General features: G+C 37.1%; 1 protein-coding gene across 1 annotated transcript in view; it reads left to right on the top strand.

Moving 5' to 3' along the window:
* Positions 1–12540, top strand: part of adgrg6 (adhesion G protein-coupled receptor G6) — a 110803-nt gene extending 98263 nt beyond the window's left edge. The window contains exon 28 of the mRNA XM_062437288.1: positions 12306–12540. Within this exon, the coding sequence (XP_062293272.1) occupies positions 12306–12514 (209 nt within the window). The 3' untranslated portion in view covers positions 12515–12540. The remainder of the gene's footprint in view (positions 1–12305) is intronic.
* The last annotated feature ends 6701 nt before the right edge of the window (positions 12541–19241 follow it).

Raw genomic sequence — 19241 nt, 5'->3', positions numbered from 1 at the left:
GCCGGTTCTGGCCCACAGGCCTCATGTTTGACATCCCTGATTTAATAAGTGCATTGTAAATAAAACATTGTATTAATGTTTATTAAAGATTATAAGTTAACTTAAACAAAAATAATAATGAATGTTCTAATATATATTTTTTAGTGGCCCTGTCAGTCACGGCCCTTACAAGCATCCTAACTATTCATCCCCTTACAGCGACCCTGGTGATGTCAATCTCTTTATAATGAAGTGATGTGTCACCCAGTGCAGAGGTGTGACTTACTGATATGTTTTAAATCATTTTTGGACTAGAGGTGTCTCCGGCACATATGAATCAGATATATCATGCTTTGGATACACACATAATACTTGTTATATGATCCCAACATGAGATGTTGACAAGAAGAACAATATAAAAAACGTCTCCTTTAATTAGGTTGGTTCTTTTTAACCTGTGCTACTTCTATTTAAACCTACATAGCTGATATTTTTGGGCATTTCATTGCAGCCCTAAAAAATAAATAATATATAGTATGATGACATATAATATATATACTTTTAAAGTTGATACAGAGAGCTAGAAAGATCTTTTGTCATACTAAGTGACACCTTTCTTGTTACACATAATTATTTGATGCATTGATTTTATTTTAAAAATGATATCGATGAGTGCAGATTTAAGGAGGCTGGGTTCTTCTTTCACCATTTTAAGGAAAACCAAAAAGGCATCTATCATTTATTTTCTCTCCTTCATGGCGTTAATATCTGCAAACTTTTCACTGCCAACATTTTTCTTCTGGATTCAATATCTGCGGTTTAAGCATCAACAAAAAAAAAAAAAAAACACTTGGTTAAAGAACAGCTTGTGGTCTCGGTTAAATAATAAAGATGTTAACGCTGACATGAGATGGGCTGTGAACTGATCACGCTCAAAACATTTAACACTTCAGTGCCCGTTTACAGACACTGGCAAAAATGTTACGGTTCTGTTCGCAGTCTGACTCTCCGTGTCCCTCGCTGCCGTTCTCCACCAGCCCTCCAGAGGCTCCAGAGCTTCTCAGACTTTTCTCCCCTTTTAGTTTTTAACTGGACTCAGTGGAGAGAAAGCAGTTTTTAGTTGTATCTGTAAAGACTTCTGGCATGATATCATTTAAGATGCCTTCATTAGTTAGACTGTATTCATTGCGTTTCCTCCTCAGCCTGCTTTTCCCCCTTCACACCTGTTCTCCGTTCAGTCTCGTTAGCAGTGCCCTCCTCCCTGCTCTTGCATCTTGTCACCTGTTCCTTGTTGTTTCATTAGTTCAATTTGTATTTAAATGTTGATTTTCAGTGCAGTTTTGTTAGATTCTTTCTGCTCTGATTGTGTTGTATTGTGTTTCAGTTTTGCTTTGACCTGCCAGCTTTAGTTTTGTTGCCTGCACACGTCTTTAATTAAGAAGTTGTTTTATCCTTGCTCAGCCTGCAGTCTCCTGCATTTGGGTACACATAACAAAAACTTCTTTACTTTGTTCTGTGTTTGCTTGTGTATTTAACTCTGTAGCCTGCCTGAAAATATAACATAGTTGCTTTATTTGTTTAAAAAAAAAAAAAATGCATCTTTCAGTGTCTTTCATAATCACACTCAGCTTGATTTAACATTCCCATGATGCAGTAGCTGCGGGGCAAATGTAACCTCTTGAGGGAAACCATGTGCTTTTTAGCATATCATCAACTCAGTCATCAAATTCCTTTCATTGCAGAGGCGTTGGGGAATTTGCTCATCAGTGATGCTTAATGTCGCTGTAAATCTTGACGTGTAGATGTGTGTGTGCTCCAGTCTTTAGACCACATACATGCCAGTATAGCGTGTGTTCTGCACCCACAGGAATCAATACACTTGTCTGTTTCCATATTTCATTTCACACGCAACCACACAATCCCAGCAGGACATTTTTCTCTAACTGGGTGATTATACACACTTTCTGCATGACCAAATAAACATATTTTGTGGGATTTGAACTTCAGATATAATCACGTACACACATTTACACTTTAGTATTGACTTTCAGAGTTGTTTTTACAGCTGATGATTCAGGGTAGGCTGTTCAATGCAGGCAAAAGCATTTAACTTTATTATTATTATCAAAAAATTTCATCAAGACCAAAAGCAAATTAGTGGATTTTAATAAGCTTCATATAACTCTTATTCTAAGTGATAGAAATCCAATACAGTCCTATTTCGTCCCCCAAAAACACTCCTTATTTATTCTCAGTGTACAAGTAAATACACAGATCATACACTCTAATCATTCAAATCATTGTAGTTTGTAGTTGCAGCATTGTGGTGTTTACTGTTGCCATGGTGATATAAAAAATAAAAGAAATATAAACCACTTTTCCACATAATTTTAGTCCAAACATGATCTTTCCCTTACTAACTGGTTTTTGTGCCTAAAACCAAACCAGACCTTTAACCATAGTGGGTTTTTTAACACAATAATATATTAAATAAGTGATTTGTAATGATTTTGGAAAGCATGATATGATGGTTTTGAGGGTCATTATGGAGATCATTTTGTCATTCCTACCTCGGCAGTTAGATGGCATAAACTATACTATAGGCTGCTTTTTGCTGGATGAATTTTAGACCTAATATAGTGGTTTAATAATGAGGATGTGCTGCTCTTAACTGCTACAACTAAAGAACATATTATTGGTACTTGACACTTGAGTCAGCAGCGGAAAGTGGGAATGGAGGGGGGATTCCCGAAGAGGAGCAGGAAAAGTTCAGAGTCCCAAAACTGACCAAGGTGGAAGGTTACGCCGGTTTACTGTATGTGCCACAAAAAGTGCTGGTGAAGTGAAGGTGACCCTACAGCAGATTGCAGGATGTGGTGATCAAATTTGAACTTGGACTAGATAAGACTAAATGCTGTGGTTGTATTTTCCAGCTGATAAGTCAACATACTTAATGTCAGTAGCACTTACAATGATTTTGTACCATTAGGGAAAAGACTTTAGCGTAACCTTTTCAACAACAACAACAACACTACGCATGTCCTCCAGATGGTTTAAGAACAGCTTTCAATTACCTTTAGGTACTCCTGTGACAAGCTTTTGTTTTAGGTTCATTTACAGGAAATTAGATGAATAATAGATCTTTCTGCACTGCAAGCTGTCACTCAAATCCAAACATCTCTGCTATAACTTTATCTCATAACCATAAAGCTACTGCCCCTATTTAACTGACTTTTCTGCGGTAAAACTGTATAATTTAGCTGGCAATCATCATAAAACAGATGGGAGTTGTAAATTCTTGCGTCCTCATGGTCACCCTGTACTTATTTTAAATTTGTTGTCAACTTGGACGAAGAATCAGAGCTCTTATAGTTCATCTTTTGCATGTTGAAAACAATTCTACTGCCCTGTGAAGTTTAGCTGATGCAGCACTTTAGTTTGAAGGCTGCAGCGTCTTGTTCAGTATCTGGAATTCTTCTCTGTATCTCTTTTTCCAAAATTGGCAAGACTTACCAAAGCACCCAAAATACAGACTCTGGCTTATCCTCTCAGTCATTCCTCACATTATTACTGATTTATTACCCAGTGTCTCAGATAACTCTAACATCTAACATGTGGATCTACACAATGATACGATTGTTCTCAGAGCATAGACATGTCATTTTCTTTATTTAAATACAGGTAAAAAAATATATCTGGCAAGTAACAAAATATAATTTAGTTGTCATGTTTTCGGTAACAAGTAGTGTTCAACATAAGAAACATAAATGCATTATAAAGGACTAATGTTAAAATCAGCTCAACGTCTTATTTCCAGCTTTACAAAAAAGCGCTGACTACTGCGAAACTCTACCAGTTTCGAAGTAGAGGAGGGTGTTTTTAGCCCTGAGTATTGTCTACAGGATACAGCTTCAGCAACAACTTCAGGACAGAGGATAGGGCAGGTTTTATATTTACAACTAGTTAGCCTAGAACAACCACTAAGGGGACAGAGACTTGGTGAAGTTTATTCAAAAGAAGTATCAGTACCATCGGTTTCTATTTGTTAGGCAACGTTGGTCAACATAATCTAACTTTGCCTGCCTGCCAACCTAACGTTAGCTTGTAAAATGAGACATGATTTGGCTGGGGAGGTGGGACGTTCATGAAGGAAGGGGGGGGGGGGTGATGTCCATCCCCCATCCTCCAGTGGAAATAAAACTTTATCATAGATGACCACTTTCTGACAGATTGGCCTCAACTGTGTTCAGACTTTACAGCGTGACTTCTTGACAACACTCGTGGCGGTTATGAGCGCAAACAGGATCCAGATTGTAAAACTTATAAAAACCACAGATGAGCATTATGGGAAACAATTTTGGTTGTAACACCTGATTTGTTTCCAGGCATGACGGAAGCACCTTCCCAACTGATGTCTTTGTCATTTTGTTGGCGGCATCGTATGACAGGATGTTTTTTATCTGTGTCCAGGATGTTGAGAACTTGCAGATCCATTATAGTTTGTCAGCCTTGTTAATGTGTTTTCTTTAAATTCTATAAATCTATGGACAAGAACACATCTCTCATCTTCAGTATAGTATTTTTAACCTTTTGGCTTTTCAGAGAGTTTTTTAACAAACCTTTTACAGAGACGGATGTTGTGGTTCTTTAGTTTAACAAACTTTCACAGATGTTTTAAAAAGTTGGAAGTCACTTTTTACAATATACATCCTATTTACAATATCCTGTACCCAAACATACCGACCCAAATGTTCCTCTTCGGTCAGACATTTTTATATATGTGTTATGGAAACCACTGATTTCATCTTTTTTAATGTGTTATATTTTAAAATCTTGTTATATTATCCATTGTGTCAAATCAAATCTTTATCTGAAACTAACTAAGTAACTACAGCTGTCAAATAAATGTAGTGAAGTAGAAAGTGCAATATTCCCCTCTACAATGTAGTGGAATGGAAAGAGAGTAGAAATGCGACTTTTTTGCCTCCGCATACACTTCCACATAGTAAGTCATATATGTGACTATAAGGGAACAGTAATGCCATCACAATACCTTACAATATTTTAACCTGTTATAGAATAAGAAGCACAAAGGTCAATGCCCGAACCAGCTGAAATGTGATCTCTAAAGCAAAACATTCAAATAAAATGAAAAAAAGAAATATATAAATATTTCAACCTAAACTTTACGGTTATATAATTCATCTTCTTTTCTCCTTTTTGTCTCTACAGTAACATCATCTCATATTCTCATGGTTCTGAATGTACTGTGGATATTAAAAAGAGATAAAAAACTTTTTCTTGGCAGAGAATAAATTCTAGTGTGTCGCTGCTGCTGCCAAACACGATCACATTGACATCAAGCAGTTTTTGGCAAAGTCCAACAATGTACAAACATAAACAAATCATGACCTAACACTGTAAAAACAATCTAGATTTTAGTTTCCAGTTTTTCTGGCTTTTCACAGTTAGTCATGTTTAAACAGGTACAGTAGGAGATATTTAACAACATTGAAAGTAACATATAATACAGCTTATATATATTTTTAAATGGCTTTTAATTGATATTTTCATTAACATTTGCCTTTTAAAATGTTGATGAAAATGTTTAAAACTTTAGTACAAAGCCTTGGTGTCTTTGCACTTAAGTTATTTGTGAAATGTACAAAGAGAAGAGGTTTTGATATGCAGCACACCAAGCTAGTGAAGCTGTAAACAGAACTGCATCCAGAGGTCTACAGCATAGAGGAATAAGATATCACACAATATTCGTCAGTAGATCAATTCATTGTTGATTTGGATACAAACATGGGATTTGTTGACGAGAAGAGAATTATAGAAAATCCTTTAAACCTACCTAAATATTGCATGTGAGCATCCTTTGAGGGTCTTGTTAATGTAATTCCTGAAGTGGAAACAAAGAACAAAAGAGACACAGAAGGTCCAAAAGTCCAATTCAGTGCTCAGAGCCAGTGAGTGCAGTACGTTTTCAAATCGTGTTAACAGAGCAAGAATTTAAAGACTTTGACCATAATAACTGAAAAAATGACTGACTTACTATTTCTAGAGAAAAGTTGAGGCTTTTTGAATGGGAGTCAGTTGGAGCATCTACCAGCAGTCAGTGGCACTTCAGCCTCAAGATGGAGAAGCTACTTTTTTTGTCTTATATGTATTATGTATGTATAAAAGAAACGTTGCCAGATAGACAGGTTTAAGGTCAATGTGGTGTTTATAGATTCACGTAGTTATGACATTTAAAGCTTGTAAATGTAGAGGAGAAGATTACCAACAGCCCTCTCTTTCCATTGTAGTCTGCAGAGTTTGTGTCCACATCCAACGTAATGGTCCTTATATAAACTGACCAGTTGTAACGAATAAAATCTGTTGGGTTTATATATGTGGCTTTTCCCCATTCTGTGTGTTTTATTGCTCCAAAGAAAGATTCTTAACAGGGATTTGTAAAAGTATGTGCAGTCGGTTCCAGACATATCATTGGATCAGAACTTACAATGGAAACAATCAGAATCTGTATGTGTCTTGTAGCGGCTGCTGGAGTCTTCCTCTCCTCTCCTCTTCGATCTGTAGAGTCTCTCTGAACCTCTTTGCCAGCTTTAGCTTTTCATTCTATAGTTTCCAGATGTTTGAGGTTAGAGAATCACTCCATTCCAACGGATGTATTTTATGACCAGAGGTTGAACTAATAGTCTTCATTTTGACACAACTTAAACCCTAACCCCCTCCATCACCCCGCTGCTAGGACCTTCAAGTTTCAATCACTGTGCTAAAGTGCACTCTTGTGTGTATTTTAGGATGATATGGCAAAACAACGCCTCTTTTTTTAGTTTGGATGCAGGACAAACATCCCAGTCATAGGGCATTTCAAAAGTCAGATTTACTGGACAGGGTGAGCCTAGGGCATAATCAGTGCTGACACAGTGGAACTCCAGGATGTGTGAATTGGCGAAGTCGTGACTGTGGCGTGTGCCAGCAGGCAACAGTCTCTTGACCCTGTAGCTTCATGTCATACAGGGACACCAGTTGGACGAGATGTGAGGAATGATGCATGAAAGCATGTTGACCAAGACAACACGACAACTTAATTCCTCTATTGTTTGATTAGGCTGTGATAGCAGGAATTACAAAGAGCACTGATTGAGCTGCGTATTCATGCCAAGGAAGATTTTGGCTGAACAGTACGATTCAGGCGTTTGCTGAATTATTGCCTGCTTTACAATGACACGCTAACCATTTCATGGTTGCAGAGGGACAACAGACAGATTGAATGTGCTTGATTTGGCCCCAAATTGTATAAGTTTAGCTACATTACTTTGGCTCGATTTGGGAGGAAAGTTCCAAGGTGTAAAACCCTGGAGGCTGCTAGTGTTGGTCCAAAAAACATCAGCATTTACAAATGATTGCACTTCACAGCAAAACCTGTAAAGAAATAACTCTCAAAAGTTGTGTGATGTTTATATCGTGTGGTGATAGAAAAACATCTATAGTTTCATATTATCCACGGATCAACTTTTTATTAACTGAATGAAAAAGTGCTATTTTGGGATAGGTATTGTTATCGCACTAATAATCAATAATAATAATAATAATCGCAAAAATCAGGTAAATCTACAAGTGCTGATCCTCCCTGAAAGTCTCTTGGTTCAAAGCCTAAGAGTAAATCATTTCCCAGCACCCTGGTAATTGAAATGTGACCGACTGACCTGCATTCTCATCCAGGCAGTGAGCCTCTTCAACCCTTGTTCTTAGGACACAGCCGTGGACAGTTGTGAAAGGCAGAACTAGCAAAAAACCTCTCTAACAACCAAGTGTGCAACTGGAAAGCAGATTTGTTTTTGCAGGACCCTGGATCTCTGTCTGATAACCTGGATAACCTCTCGGGGTAAAGACTGAGAGGAAATCAGAAAACAAAAAGCTAAGAAAGATAATGACTGGGCCTAAGGCTCTGATTGTGGGTGACTTTCTATAAAAGATGTAAAAAGCATGTTCAGTAAAAACACCATATCCTTTCCCAAGGATATGGTCACTGACTTGGCACAAAGAATCCCCATAATGGCTGCACACCCAACTATGAAAAATATCATAGTACACATGGGGCCAATGATCTTGTAAAACAACAGTCTGACATGCTGAAACAAGACTTTATTGATATGTTGAACAGTCAGCACTTGGTGTCAATCAGTGGCCGTCTACCACCAGTCAGAAAAGAAGTTCATAGATTCAGCACTGAACATATGGTTTTCAACTGTATGTACAGTTCAGTGCATTTTATTGAGGAGTTTAACCTTTTCGAAACCTCTGGGATTGCATCATCATCATCAATATCTTTTAAAGGCAGATGGACTTTTCCTTAACACATCGGGGGTAAAATTCTTCACCCCTATCCCCTATACAAGAGACGAGAGGAATTTAAATAAGAGTAAGACATAGCAGCACAGCAGAAACCTTGAAGGAGAGCCACCTTAGTCCTCACCTGTTGGGATCCACCTCTTTCACCTTCATCCAGGTCCAGCTGTTGTCTGTTTACAAAATGCAGCAATGCTAATGGTACTCATGACTCTCTTCCATTGACAAGCTGGGGCCCAGTGTGCCTGTAGCTCCCTCAGTTTCTTCCTACATAGGTTATGCAAAAAGAATGGTGACTTAATCACAGCCTATCCCCAAAAGCCTGGACATATAATGCTTTTACACACTAATACTAAAAACTGATTTTATTATCATGCACAATCTTGCTTTATTTTTTTACTGAAATTTGGTCAGACCAAGATAACGGTGCAGCTGTTCTTATGGAGTCACCACCTCCCAACTTCTGTTTTTAGTGAAGTTAGATGGCATAAGAGAGGTTTCTGATGTGTTTAATGATTCACTCCAAAGCAAGCAAATTTTCTGTGGAACATTATTTTTATGTGGCTCTGAATTTCACTTCTCTTTTCTAAAATATCTACAGGTCACCTAAATACTGCAACCATTTTTGTTGCCTTTGCTGAACTGCTTTCTATATTTTATATTGACTTTGACTGTGTAGATAATGGTGATTATTTTAACCTTCATGTTGACAAACCCCAGGTCAGTGGCGTTTTTTGATAATTATGGATGTCACGAAGCCCACACACAAGGGGTACGCTCATGACTTAATCATCTCCAAGGGTCTGAACATTTCCAAGGTTGTGATGACTTATGTTGCTCTACCTGTTCATTCCTGTGTTTTCTTTGCGAGTACTATTTCTGTGCACGCAAATGTTCAAACGCAGGTAATCACAAAACGGTATATCACTGAGAACATCAGTGTAAGATTTATTCCTTCTGCTAAGTTGAAAGTGATCTCAGGTATGAAAAGATCACCAGGGAGAAATGCCATGCTGGAAAGAATAGAAAAGAGTGTTGAAAAGCTGATAGCCAAAAATAAATCCAGATTCATTATGGCATCTATAAAGAGTTGCTGCTGTCAACAGGCTAGCAAACCCTCCTTTGTCAGCAGCGTCTGATTTTCTATCCATCAAAGCCTGCAATGAATTTACTTCCTTCTTCCCTGGCAAAATACAGAAAATTAGACAAATAGTCAATGCCTTCATATCAGGTACAGGATACGTGTTGTCCATGTGTTATGGTAAGTCAGTTCACATACCATATCACAATTTTATGTAGTCAACCATAAATTTTGGAGGACATTAAACAACATCTGAAATCCTCCTGCTGCCTTGATATTCTGCCAACAGGCTTTTCAAAAAGTTGCATGTGGCTTCGGGTTATATATAAATTGTCAATATGTCTCACTCCCAGGTATCCACCCAAAGGCCCTAAAACCTGCTGTCATCAATCCACTCTTGAAAAAGAACAATCTAGACAGACCCATATCAAACCTCCTGTTTTAATTAAAATCATTGAAAAAAATCTGAACAGCTTCTTGGCACTAAAAAAACTGTTTTGTTGTCTTCCAGTCAAGATTTCGACCACACCACAGCACCGGGACTGCTTTTGTTAAGATCCCTAATGACATCCACTTAGATCCAGTAATACTAACATTGAAATTCTGCCACTGTCTGTGTTTAAGAACTGCATTCGACACAGTCAACCACAAAATTTTACTGAACCAACTGGAAAACTGAGTGGGAAAGTCTGGTAAAGCCAGCAATCTTGGCGTAGTCATGAACTCAGACCTAAATTTCAACAGCCACATTAAGACAACTACAAGGACTTAGTCCTCAGCAGGATTTGGGGGAAAAATGGATTTATCTGCAGTAGACTCAACTACTGTAAAAATCAGTCAAACAGCTGCAGCTGATGCAGACCGCTGCTATTCAAGTCCTCACTAAGACAGACCATATCACTCCCATTTTCAGATCTTTGCACTGGCCTTCAATCTCTCAATTGATATAAAAAATACTACTGTTGATTTATAAAGCCAAAATTCATTTCTAATCTACTGCTACATTATGAACCATCCAGACCTGTCCCAGTGTCAAAACTAAACACATCAATTTTTTGCTCCACATATCTTAAACAAACTTTTTAAAGCCTTTTTAAACCGAATAATTAATTTTTTACACTGCACTGTTACTTTGTGTTCTGTTCTCTTGGCTCTTTAATGTTTTTTGTCTTTTTGTGGTGTGTTTCCTTTTCACTTTATTAGTGTTTTTAATGTTTTATGTAAAGCACTTTGAATTGGCTTGTTGCTGAAATGTGCTGTATAAATAAGCTTGCCTTGCCTTGTGTTGCTTTGAAACATGACTTTCGATGTGCTGACTGTCAGATAAAAGTTGCTAATAGACATTTGAGCTAATATTAACCATCTTCTCAGCGGTGGTGCTTGTTGTCGTTTTCACTGAGTTGTTTCGAGTTTCCTGAAGATATTAATAATATTTTGTTTGCCCTATGTATGAATGAATGCAATCTTTATTATGTGTGTCATATGTAACTATGATCAACCTGCACTGGTTTACAAGACACCGCATATTCATACAAGCTTCCAAACCCAGAGAAAGACGATCAACAACTTTCGCAATCGAATTTTTAAAGCATCATTGTATACAACAAAATACATAAATCACTGATAGAATAATTTAGTATATGGTAGTGGAATAATCAGAACGAACCCTAATTAAAAAATAAATCTTGTCTTCTTTCCCACACTTTTGAGACAAAGTTATTAAAACCTAAGTACATCAATATTAAACAGCCATCCCTGTTTTTGATCAGCTGCACGCCAAAATATTTCAGGGTTTCTGGAGTGTTTCATGGACAATTAACTCTCTTATATGTTGAATTGGTGTTGATGATACACTATCAGCGATGCCAGATGGCCTTATACAAATCATACGCAGAATACTTTCAGAAAAGAAAGTCAATTATAGTTTATACAAGAGTAAAATAATTTCTTTCAAAACATATCTGTTTTGCTTCTTCATATTTTCATTGGCGGTCTCAACAGAATGACGTAGTTGACCATGAAGCTTTCTATCTCAGACATTGTGCACCACCCATCTTTCCATATGCTTCCCACCCTGCTCCGTGAAGTTCTAGCAAAACACATCTCCGCCTAAATCTAGAACAATATATGAGAGCTTTCAAGGTCCAAATAACACCACAGCATAATAATATCCAAACATACCACCCTTCACAGTTGTCTGTCTAAATCAGGTATGTGCACATTCTGAAAAGTAATATCTGGATCAAGTGGAAAATGAAATCCAAATATGCTTTTATAAATGATAAACACACTGGGTCATCGTGAACCAGTGTGGCTTCTCTCCGTCTGGTTGTATTATCGGTTGGCTCCAAGTACTCTGGGAAGGAAGAACGCCAAACCAACCATTTGGAAGAGAAGGGGAAAAACACACTAGACAACAACCACATTGCCTGGCAAAAGAGCCAATTGTTCTACTTGTAGCCAGAGGTTAACACTGCACTCTGACTTTTCTATAAATACTTCTATGAATAAGGAAACAGAATCTAGGGCTTAGTATGGATGGTCAGCAAAAACCCATTACAACACCCCATTAAAGTATTTTTTCACATGGCGAATGTGTGGCAGCTTCCATTTGGAAATCGTAGTGATGTGTATGTTTTTGATCAGGTATTTAATAAATCCTGTGAAAGTGAATTCATCATCTCTATTTGACTCAAATTACCAAGCACTTTAGTTTATATATAATTATATACAATACTTAAAAACTTGAAATAAATGGTGATAAGTTTTACTTGACTATACCTCATCATTAATGAAATCAAAGGACCATTTTCACCTTTTCTTTTTAACAGTTGAATAATTATATCTATACTAAATTGTTATCCTTATGTCTCTCTGATTGCAGATAAATGTTATTCCAATCAGACCAGCCCCAAGTGCGTCTCCTCGTCCTCTACTTCCTCAGAGGTAGAGCCCAACTCCTCTTCCTCCTCCTCCATCCTCCCCGTCAGTCAGATGATCGACAAGGTAAAAGGTTACTGCTCCACACGCTCCGACAACTTCTACAAGAATATCATCATGTCTGACAGCTTCAGCCACAGCACCAGGTTCTAGAGCGGTCCTGGTGTTCCGAGACCAGACCTTATGAAGCCGTCTTTTGTCTCTGAACTTTGGCCACATCATTCTGGGAAAGTGCCATGACATCATCCTGCTGGCGGCTTCAGTGACATAAGAGGCTTCTGTTATGGGTTCCAGAATCAAGGGTAACACTGGAACCACTGGTTATTTAAAGCTTTCATTTTCTTATGGAACTGCCACCCAACATTCTAGAACCTTTTACACTATAACAATTTTCTAAATTCTGGAACTCTCTGATGCTCTGGAACTGCCCCCCAGCATTCAAGAACTGTCTGACGCTCTGGAATTACTGTCAACATTCTAAAACCCTCTGATGCTCTGGAACTGCTCCCAACATTCTAGAACTCTCTGTTGCTCTGAAACTGTCACTCAATATTTTAGAACTGCTTGACAATCGGGAACTACGCCCAACATTGTAGAACTGTCTGACACTCTGGAACTACTCCTAACATTCTAGCACTAGTTGACACTCTGGAACTGCCACGCAACCTTCTGGAATTTTTTCACACTCTGGAACTACTGCCAACATACTAGAACTCTCTGATTCTCTGGAACTGCCACGCAACATTGTAAAACTGTCTGACGCTCTGGAATTGCTCCCAATATTCTAGAACCCTCTGACGCTCTGGGACTACTCCCAACATTCTAGAACTCTTTGACAATCTTGAATTGCCACCAAACATTCTAGAACCTTTCACACTCTGGACCTGTCACCCAACATTATAAACCTTTACTTCAGATATGTCTTGTAATACCAGCAGGACCGAGAGGACTGAATACTGTATAGGTTTCTAGACAGCAGAGGTTACAGCTATAAAGTTGAAAAAGCAACTTTGGTGAGTTTGTATGGACATGGATGATGTAAGTACAACAACAGAAAATGGTGAAGAAACTCTGAATGACTGGTTAGCGAAGATGTAAGATTTGCTTCTGTATCTAGTCGTCAGAACTCACAAGGCATTGTGTGGCAGAATACCAATTACGTAGCGCAGGTTTCTTCCATGCAGCACTTATAGTATGTAAAATGCATCAACAGTAGCTAATGGAGCCAAGATCTTAAGGCGCACTGCCTTCACTTTGTATAAAAGTACCAGCTCAATCCAGAAAAAAATCTGCCTTTTCATGCACAATTATTAAAAGGTAGTCTCCTTTCTTGCAACAATCGGCTCAAACACCAGATACCACATTATGATAATCACAGATGAAGTCACACATTACTCTGTTAAATCCCAGAGTCTCCTGGTTATTAAAGGGTGTTTGAGAGCTGCGGGGTGGTCACAGAGCGTTGATGCGATTCTACTGTATCATATCACATTACAGAATCAGCTGACGTGGCTGCCAGACTGTGTAACTAAGAGGAAATGAAAGGGAGCAGAGGAGAGAGCAGAGAGGGGAGGAGAGGATAAACACAAGGTGGGAAGGTAGACAAGAAAAAAAAAGGTAGACAAAAAAGTAGGCTGTTATGTTTTGGTGTTTTTTTAATACTGTGATGTTTGTTTGTGCATGTGTGTGTGGAGCCATATCCTATGTAAATATTGATGATCTATCTATTCGATGTGCCTTATTCTATAGTGTTATTATGTTTCCGGATGGTTGCTTTTGTTCATGCCTTCATGGGGTCCTGGAAGGTTCATCGGGACTGTACATACAAACCCAAACATTCTCCAACTCCCTGTGCTGTTAAGGCACACAATCACTCACCTCCATGAGAAACAATTCATGGCAACAAAAAAAAAGCAGAACTAGCAGGATGGATGAATCAGAACAGAATATAATCAAATAGGCTTTCTTAGAGCACAGGCCAGTCGATCAAGGTGCTTTTTCATAAAACTCCCAAAACAAAATCAGATATCTACATATTAATAATGTACATGATTATAGTGACACATTTGACACATATTGAATTTATAATGGAAATGACTCAACTTTTCTGAGACAAATGTTCTGTTTGATTTTAAAAATCACTCAAGAGGCACTAAAAGGTCAGTGGCTAAAAGGCACTTTCTCTTGTCAAGACAGAGATTCTTTCCACGTGGCATTATTGGACAATCAGAGCATGACAGATGGCGCTTTCAGCATAAATGATAGAAACCAAGTTGATGTCAACGGCCACTGAAGCTCAGCTCTCCCTGTTCCAAACAGCCAAATTCCGCAATCACACAGGGTGTCATTTATGAACACACATTCTCAAGCAAGAAATCTTGTTTGTATTAAAATATTAGATATCAATATTTTATGCAGCATAGTTTTGTTTATATGAACGCAAAAAGAAGAAAGCGTGCTGCCAGGATGAGATTATTATCATCAACAGATCAATTCATTCCAAATAAAAAATAAACTAAAAACATGTTCTCATGTTGTGTCTAGCCGTGCACATACTTTTGATTTTATTCCATGGAGTTTTTAGAACTTCCAGTAATCAATCAGAACATACGCATATCTTTCAAATCCAGGCGCTGAATCAAAATAAAATTGTAGATACTTTCTGAATCTCAAGGACTTTTAAGGATATTTTTTATCGCCTTTAGAAAGAGTGCAATGTTTCAAGCCCAAATCGGCTCTTCATTGAGTACAAAAGCATTTTTGGATCTGCTGCCACCACACAAATACAGACAATACAGTGGGGGTGGGTGGAATTTCACACATGGTGCTTAAATAATCAAAAATTGACATTTGGAAAACTTTCCAGAAACAATGTCCTCTTTAGTCTTGATAATCCACAGACCTCTCAACAAACATTTCACCACTGTTTACACAGAAATTGGCTCCCATTGTGAGTAATCAGGATATTGTTTCTTAAGACATGTCTCTGTTTAGTACATCATATGTTCATTTATGGTGATTAGTATTATTTTAGCACCACAAGTGAAATTCCTTTCGGGTCAACTGTGCTAAGTATCTTTGCATGACTGAATACAACAAATAGTAAGAATATCAGTTTTATTTTTGTGATTGGAGCAAACTGACCCTTTAAAGAAACATACTGTACGTACAACAAGAGTCTAAAGCTATGAGTCCAATACCAAGAACTCTTTTATTTAATCATGTATCAAAAACCATCCGTATTTGCTTGTCCAAATATTAGAAAAGATTTACTCAAAATCAAAACATCAGTGTACAGTATGTCCCTATTATTCCATCAGTTTATGAAAAAAATGTACTTTAGTATTTTTACAAGTGGTTTGAGCTTGTGGGAAACCATGAAAGTCATCACTTCCTCCCCTTTCATAGAGTTCAAACCAGCCTGTCAACAAGCTTTGATGCATAATTACATTCAGCATCCCGAATACTTTTACCAGAAACAACGGCATGCCTCTTCAGAAAATAACAAAACCCCTCTTAGACTTCTCAATATGATCTCCCCACATAATGTCTCTGCCTGCAGCCCAGACTTAAAAACTTAGTTTCCTTCAGTCATTAGCAGTGAGCGTTTGGCTCTTGAAGAACACTTAGTCATCCGCAAAGAGTTTTGGAAGCTGTTTCTGTCCCATTAAGGCTGCAGTCTGTGCAGATGTGTGTCCTTTGTTCTACTGGCTTATATCTGAGATCCCATGAACATGTTTAGTTGATTACAATGCAGTACCACTGAAACTGGCCTGATGTACTGCTGTGGTCATTTTAGACTTCATTTGAATTCAATTTATCTAAAGTATTTAACGTTTGTAAAACAAACTGCTTTAGCATTTGTTGCACTTCCATGTAATAAATTTCAATTTTGCTTCAGTTTTTGGTGTGTGGAATATTTTTCCAACACTGAGAGTAACACTTTATTTTACAGGTTCATTATTTCTTTGGAAGATTTTCCTTGGAAGATTTGTGTAATTTGGTACCAATTATAGACATTTTTGTTTTTATTTAGTTAGCTGTGTTGAGTTGTTGGTTGAGAAATGTCCTTAAAAGAAAAGTGTAATTCAACACAAAGTACATTTTATTCATAACCTGTATCACGTATGTTAATTTAAAACTGTATCACTCCATATTTGTTGTATTGTAAGCCGTATTTTACTTATTTTTTCATGCTCAGCAGACCAAAAGACTTCATTGTTAGGTGATGATGCTTGAAATTAATTGGAAGTGTAAATATTGAACATCATCTCTGTTTTACTTCCAATTTTGCTAAATTATGTAGTTCTTTCCAGGAAAATCACTAGAAAATTATTTGGAAATGATGATTAGCAGTTTACAGGCCCATAAAATGAACCTCTACACTAAAGCTCTGGGCATTTTAACTACTTGATTGTTCATAACAATATCCACAAATATGAATCAATATTTGAAAAGTGAATATGTAAACAAATCTATTTAAATAATGTTTCAATTTTGAATAATACTGTTTTATTAAATAAAAAGTATCAACTTAAGTTATTATTTTATTATTCGTATTTTTATGATAAATGATAACAAACAAAAAGATCTTTGTAGTGGACTTTTTGGACCCTTTTTAACTGTTTTAGCAAAGCCTGATAACTGTATACAAAATTGATTTTCAAAAAATCTTCATCCTCCAGGTTGATCTTGCTGTGGTGATTTGGATAATATGCTTTTTAATCCAAAATCATAAGTGAATCATTCCAAAAGTCAAGTGGAAAGGGTCAAAACACAACATCCAGCATGATTTTATGATATTCAGTTGAAAATGTTTCTGTTTAAATTTCTGTTTTGTATGCAGAGAGGCAAAAACTGTGCATTTTGTGTTCATAAAAAGCCCTTTATGAATTTGTTTCCTAATTGTTTTTTTTTCTTTGTTTCACTTATTGTTCATCTTTTTGGTCGCTGACATATTTACTGTGTGGTATACTGTTATTTATTTCCTGGATGTACAGTTACTCTCCGCCTCAGTTTAATTTGCTTTAACTTGACAATCATCTGCATCCCTGAGATGTGAATGTTGGAGGATGAACACTGAAATATTTCAGGCATGAGTTTTAGAGTCTTTGGACTCATCAGCTGCTGGCTAAGCAGACTTCTATTGTCCGCACGGAGCCAGCAGTGTTCAACACCAAAGCGTGATTGTGTAGTGAAGCACACACTGTACTGACCGTCAGGCATCATGACCCACGTTTCTCTTTTCTTCTGCCCAGAGTGGTGGAAGAATATTATTCAGCCTTCAGAAACAATCCCCCAGAGACTGTGAAAGAAGAGATGAAGCTCCTTTGGCAGCGCCTGTGGCATAGTTGGGTTATTCTGTCAGTTACTGGCTGGAGTTCAGCCTCAGGGGTGAGTGTAGTGGAAAAAAAGTTTTCTCCTCTGGCCCCAAAGCATTGCCAAAGATTCTTTAACACAATAATGAAGCGCAACAGACGATTAAACCCGCTGAATTAAAAGAGATTGATGTAATTTGGCTGATTTATGTCTAATGTCAAACATGTTAAAAGTTAAAATATGTTCCTAGCCTTTTTATTCTAGACAACATATTAAAGCCCCACCGGAACATCAGGAAAAATAGTTCACTTGTGGAAATGATCGTCAACCAAATTTAAGGGAAATTATCCATCTGAGAAAACATAAACACAACTACTTCAATCCAGTTTGCCTTCAATGTTTACTGCATGCACAAGGTTTTGTCATTGTTTCTAAGTTTTGCTGATCTCCACAGAATTTTTTCCAGATTTTCAAGATGTTAATCAGTTTAAAAGAGAACATCATTCCATATTTATTTCTTTTTGTCAACACATTGCATACATAAGGTTTCTAAATACTTCCCTCCTTCCTTTTCTGTCAGCTCCACACCCATTGGTTCATGCTGAAGATATTTAAAGCAAATCATAAAAATACAGCTTGATTTCTGAATTTAACCTATAAATAAGTATTCTGGGGTCCAAACTAAACTTCGGGCAGCAGGACAGTGTGTGCAGTGATTGAGTCAAATAGTCTACAGCACAGAGGAATAAGATATTTTGTTAGTAGATCAATGCATTGTTGGTTTAGGTCTTTTTTATGGGGTTTGTTGTCAAGAAGAAAAAATGCAGAATATTGCCAGATTTATCCTCAGAATGAATGTGTTTTCTGTTGTCTTGCAGCAGGAAACTTGCAGTAAATAAGGTTCTTTAACAATAAATGCAGGCGAGATAATTATAGTCAAGTTATTAATCGAGGAGGAAAAGTCGAAGCAAACACAACCAAGCTGCTGGTAAAGCTCCAAAGTTCCTCTAAATAAGTAAGAAAATAAGAAATCATTCAATTTCCACAGTGATTGTGTGACAAAAGAATCTCTATTCTGAGTAAATGGACCTTGAAATTAAGATTATTTTGTCACATATTGTTCAAAATCAAATTTACATTCCGAAGTATAACGTGGTTCATTTTTAAAATCAAACATTTTTCCATTAAAAAAAAACAACGAACAAGGATCAATTGCCATATTCAATGTCATTAAAAAAAATAAAAATAAAGAATAATGCCACAATATATTTTTGGCATGTATGGCTTAAAGTAAGAAGTGATATACTGATAACACCAAAAAATAAAGAGTTAAAGGATGGATGGATAGTTAGTCTCATATTTCTTTTGTTTTCAGTTCTTTGGCAGCTCAACACAAAGTTTACAGTCGTCATTCACTCTGATATATAAACAGAAATCAACTGAAATAAAGTTGATGTGTGTTTCATGTTAAAAAAGTGAAAAACATGTTGTACTGAGGGTCAAACCTGTGCAACCTCTCAGTGACTGTTGTTGGTTTCTATGAACCACCCAGCTGCAAAAA

Source organism: Scomber scombrus, chromosome 17 (genome assembly GCF_963691925.1).
Source record: "Scomber scombrus chromosome 17, fScoSco1.1, whole genome shotgun sequence".
NCBI classification, from domain to species: Eukaryota; Metazoa; Chordata; class Actinopteri; order Scombriformes; family Scombridae; genus Scomber; species Scomber scombrus.
The sequence above is the reverse complement of the archived record's forward strand: the minus strand, read 5'-3'. Positions and strand labels throughout refer to the sequence as shown.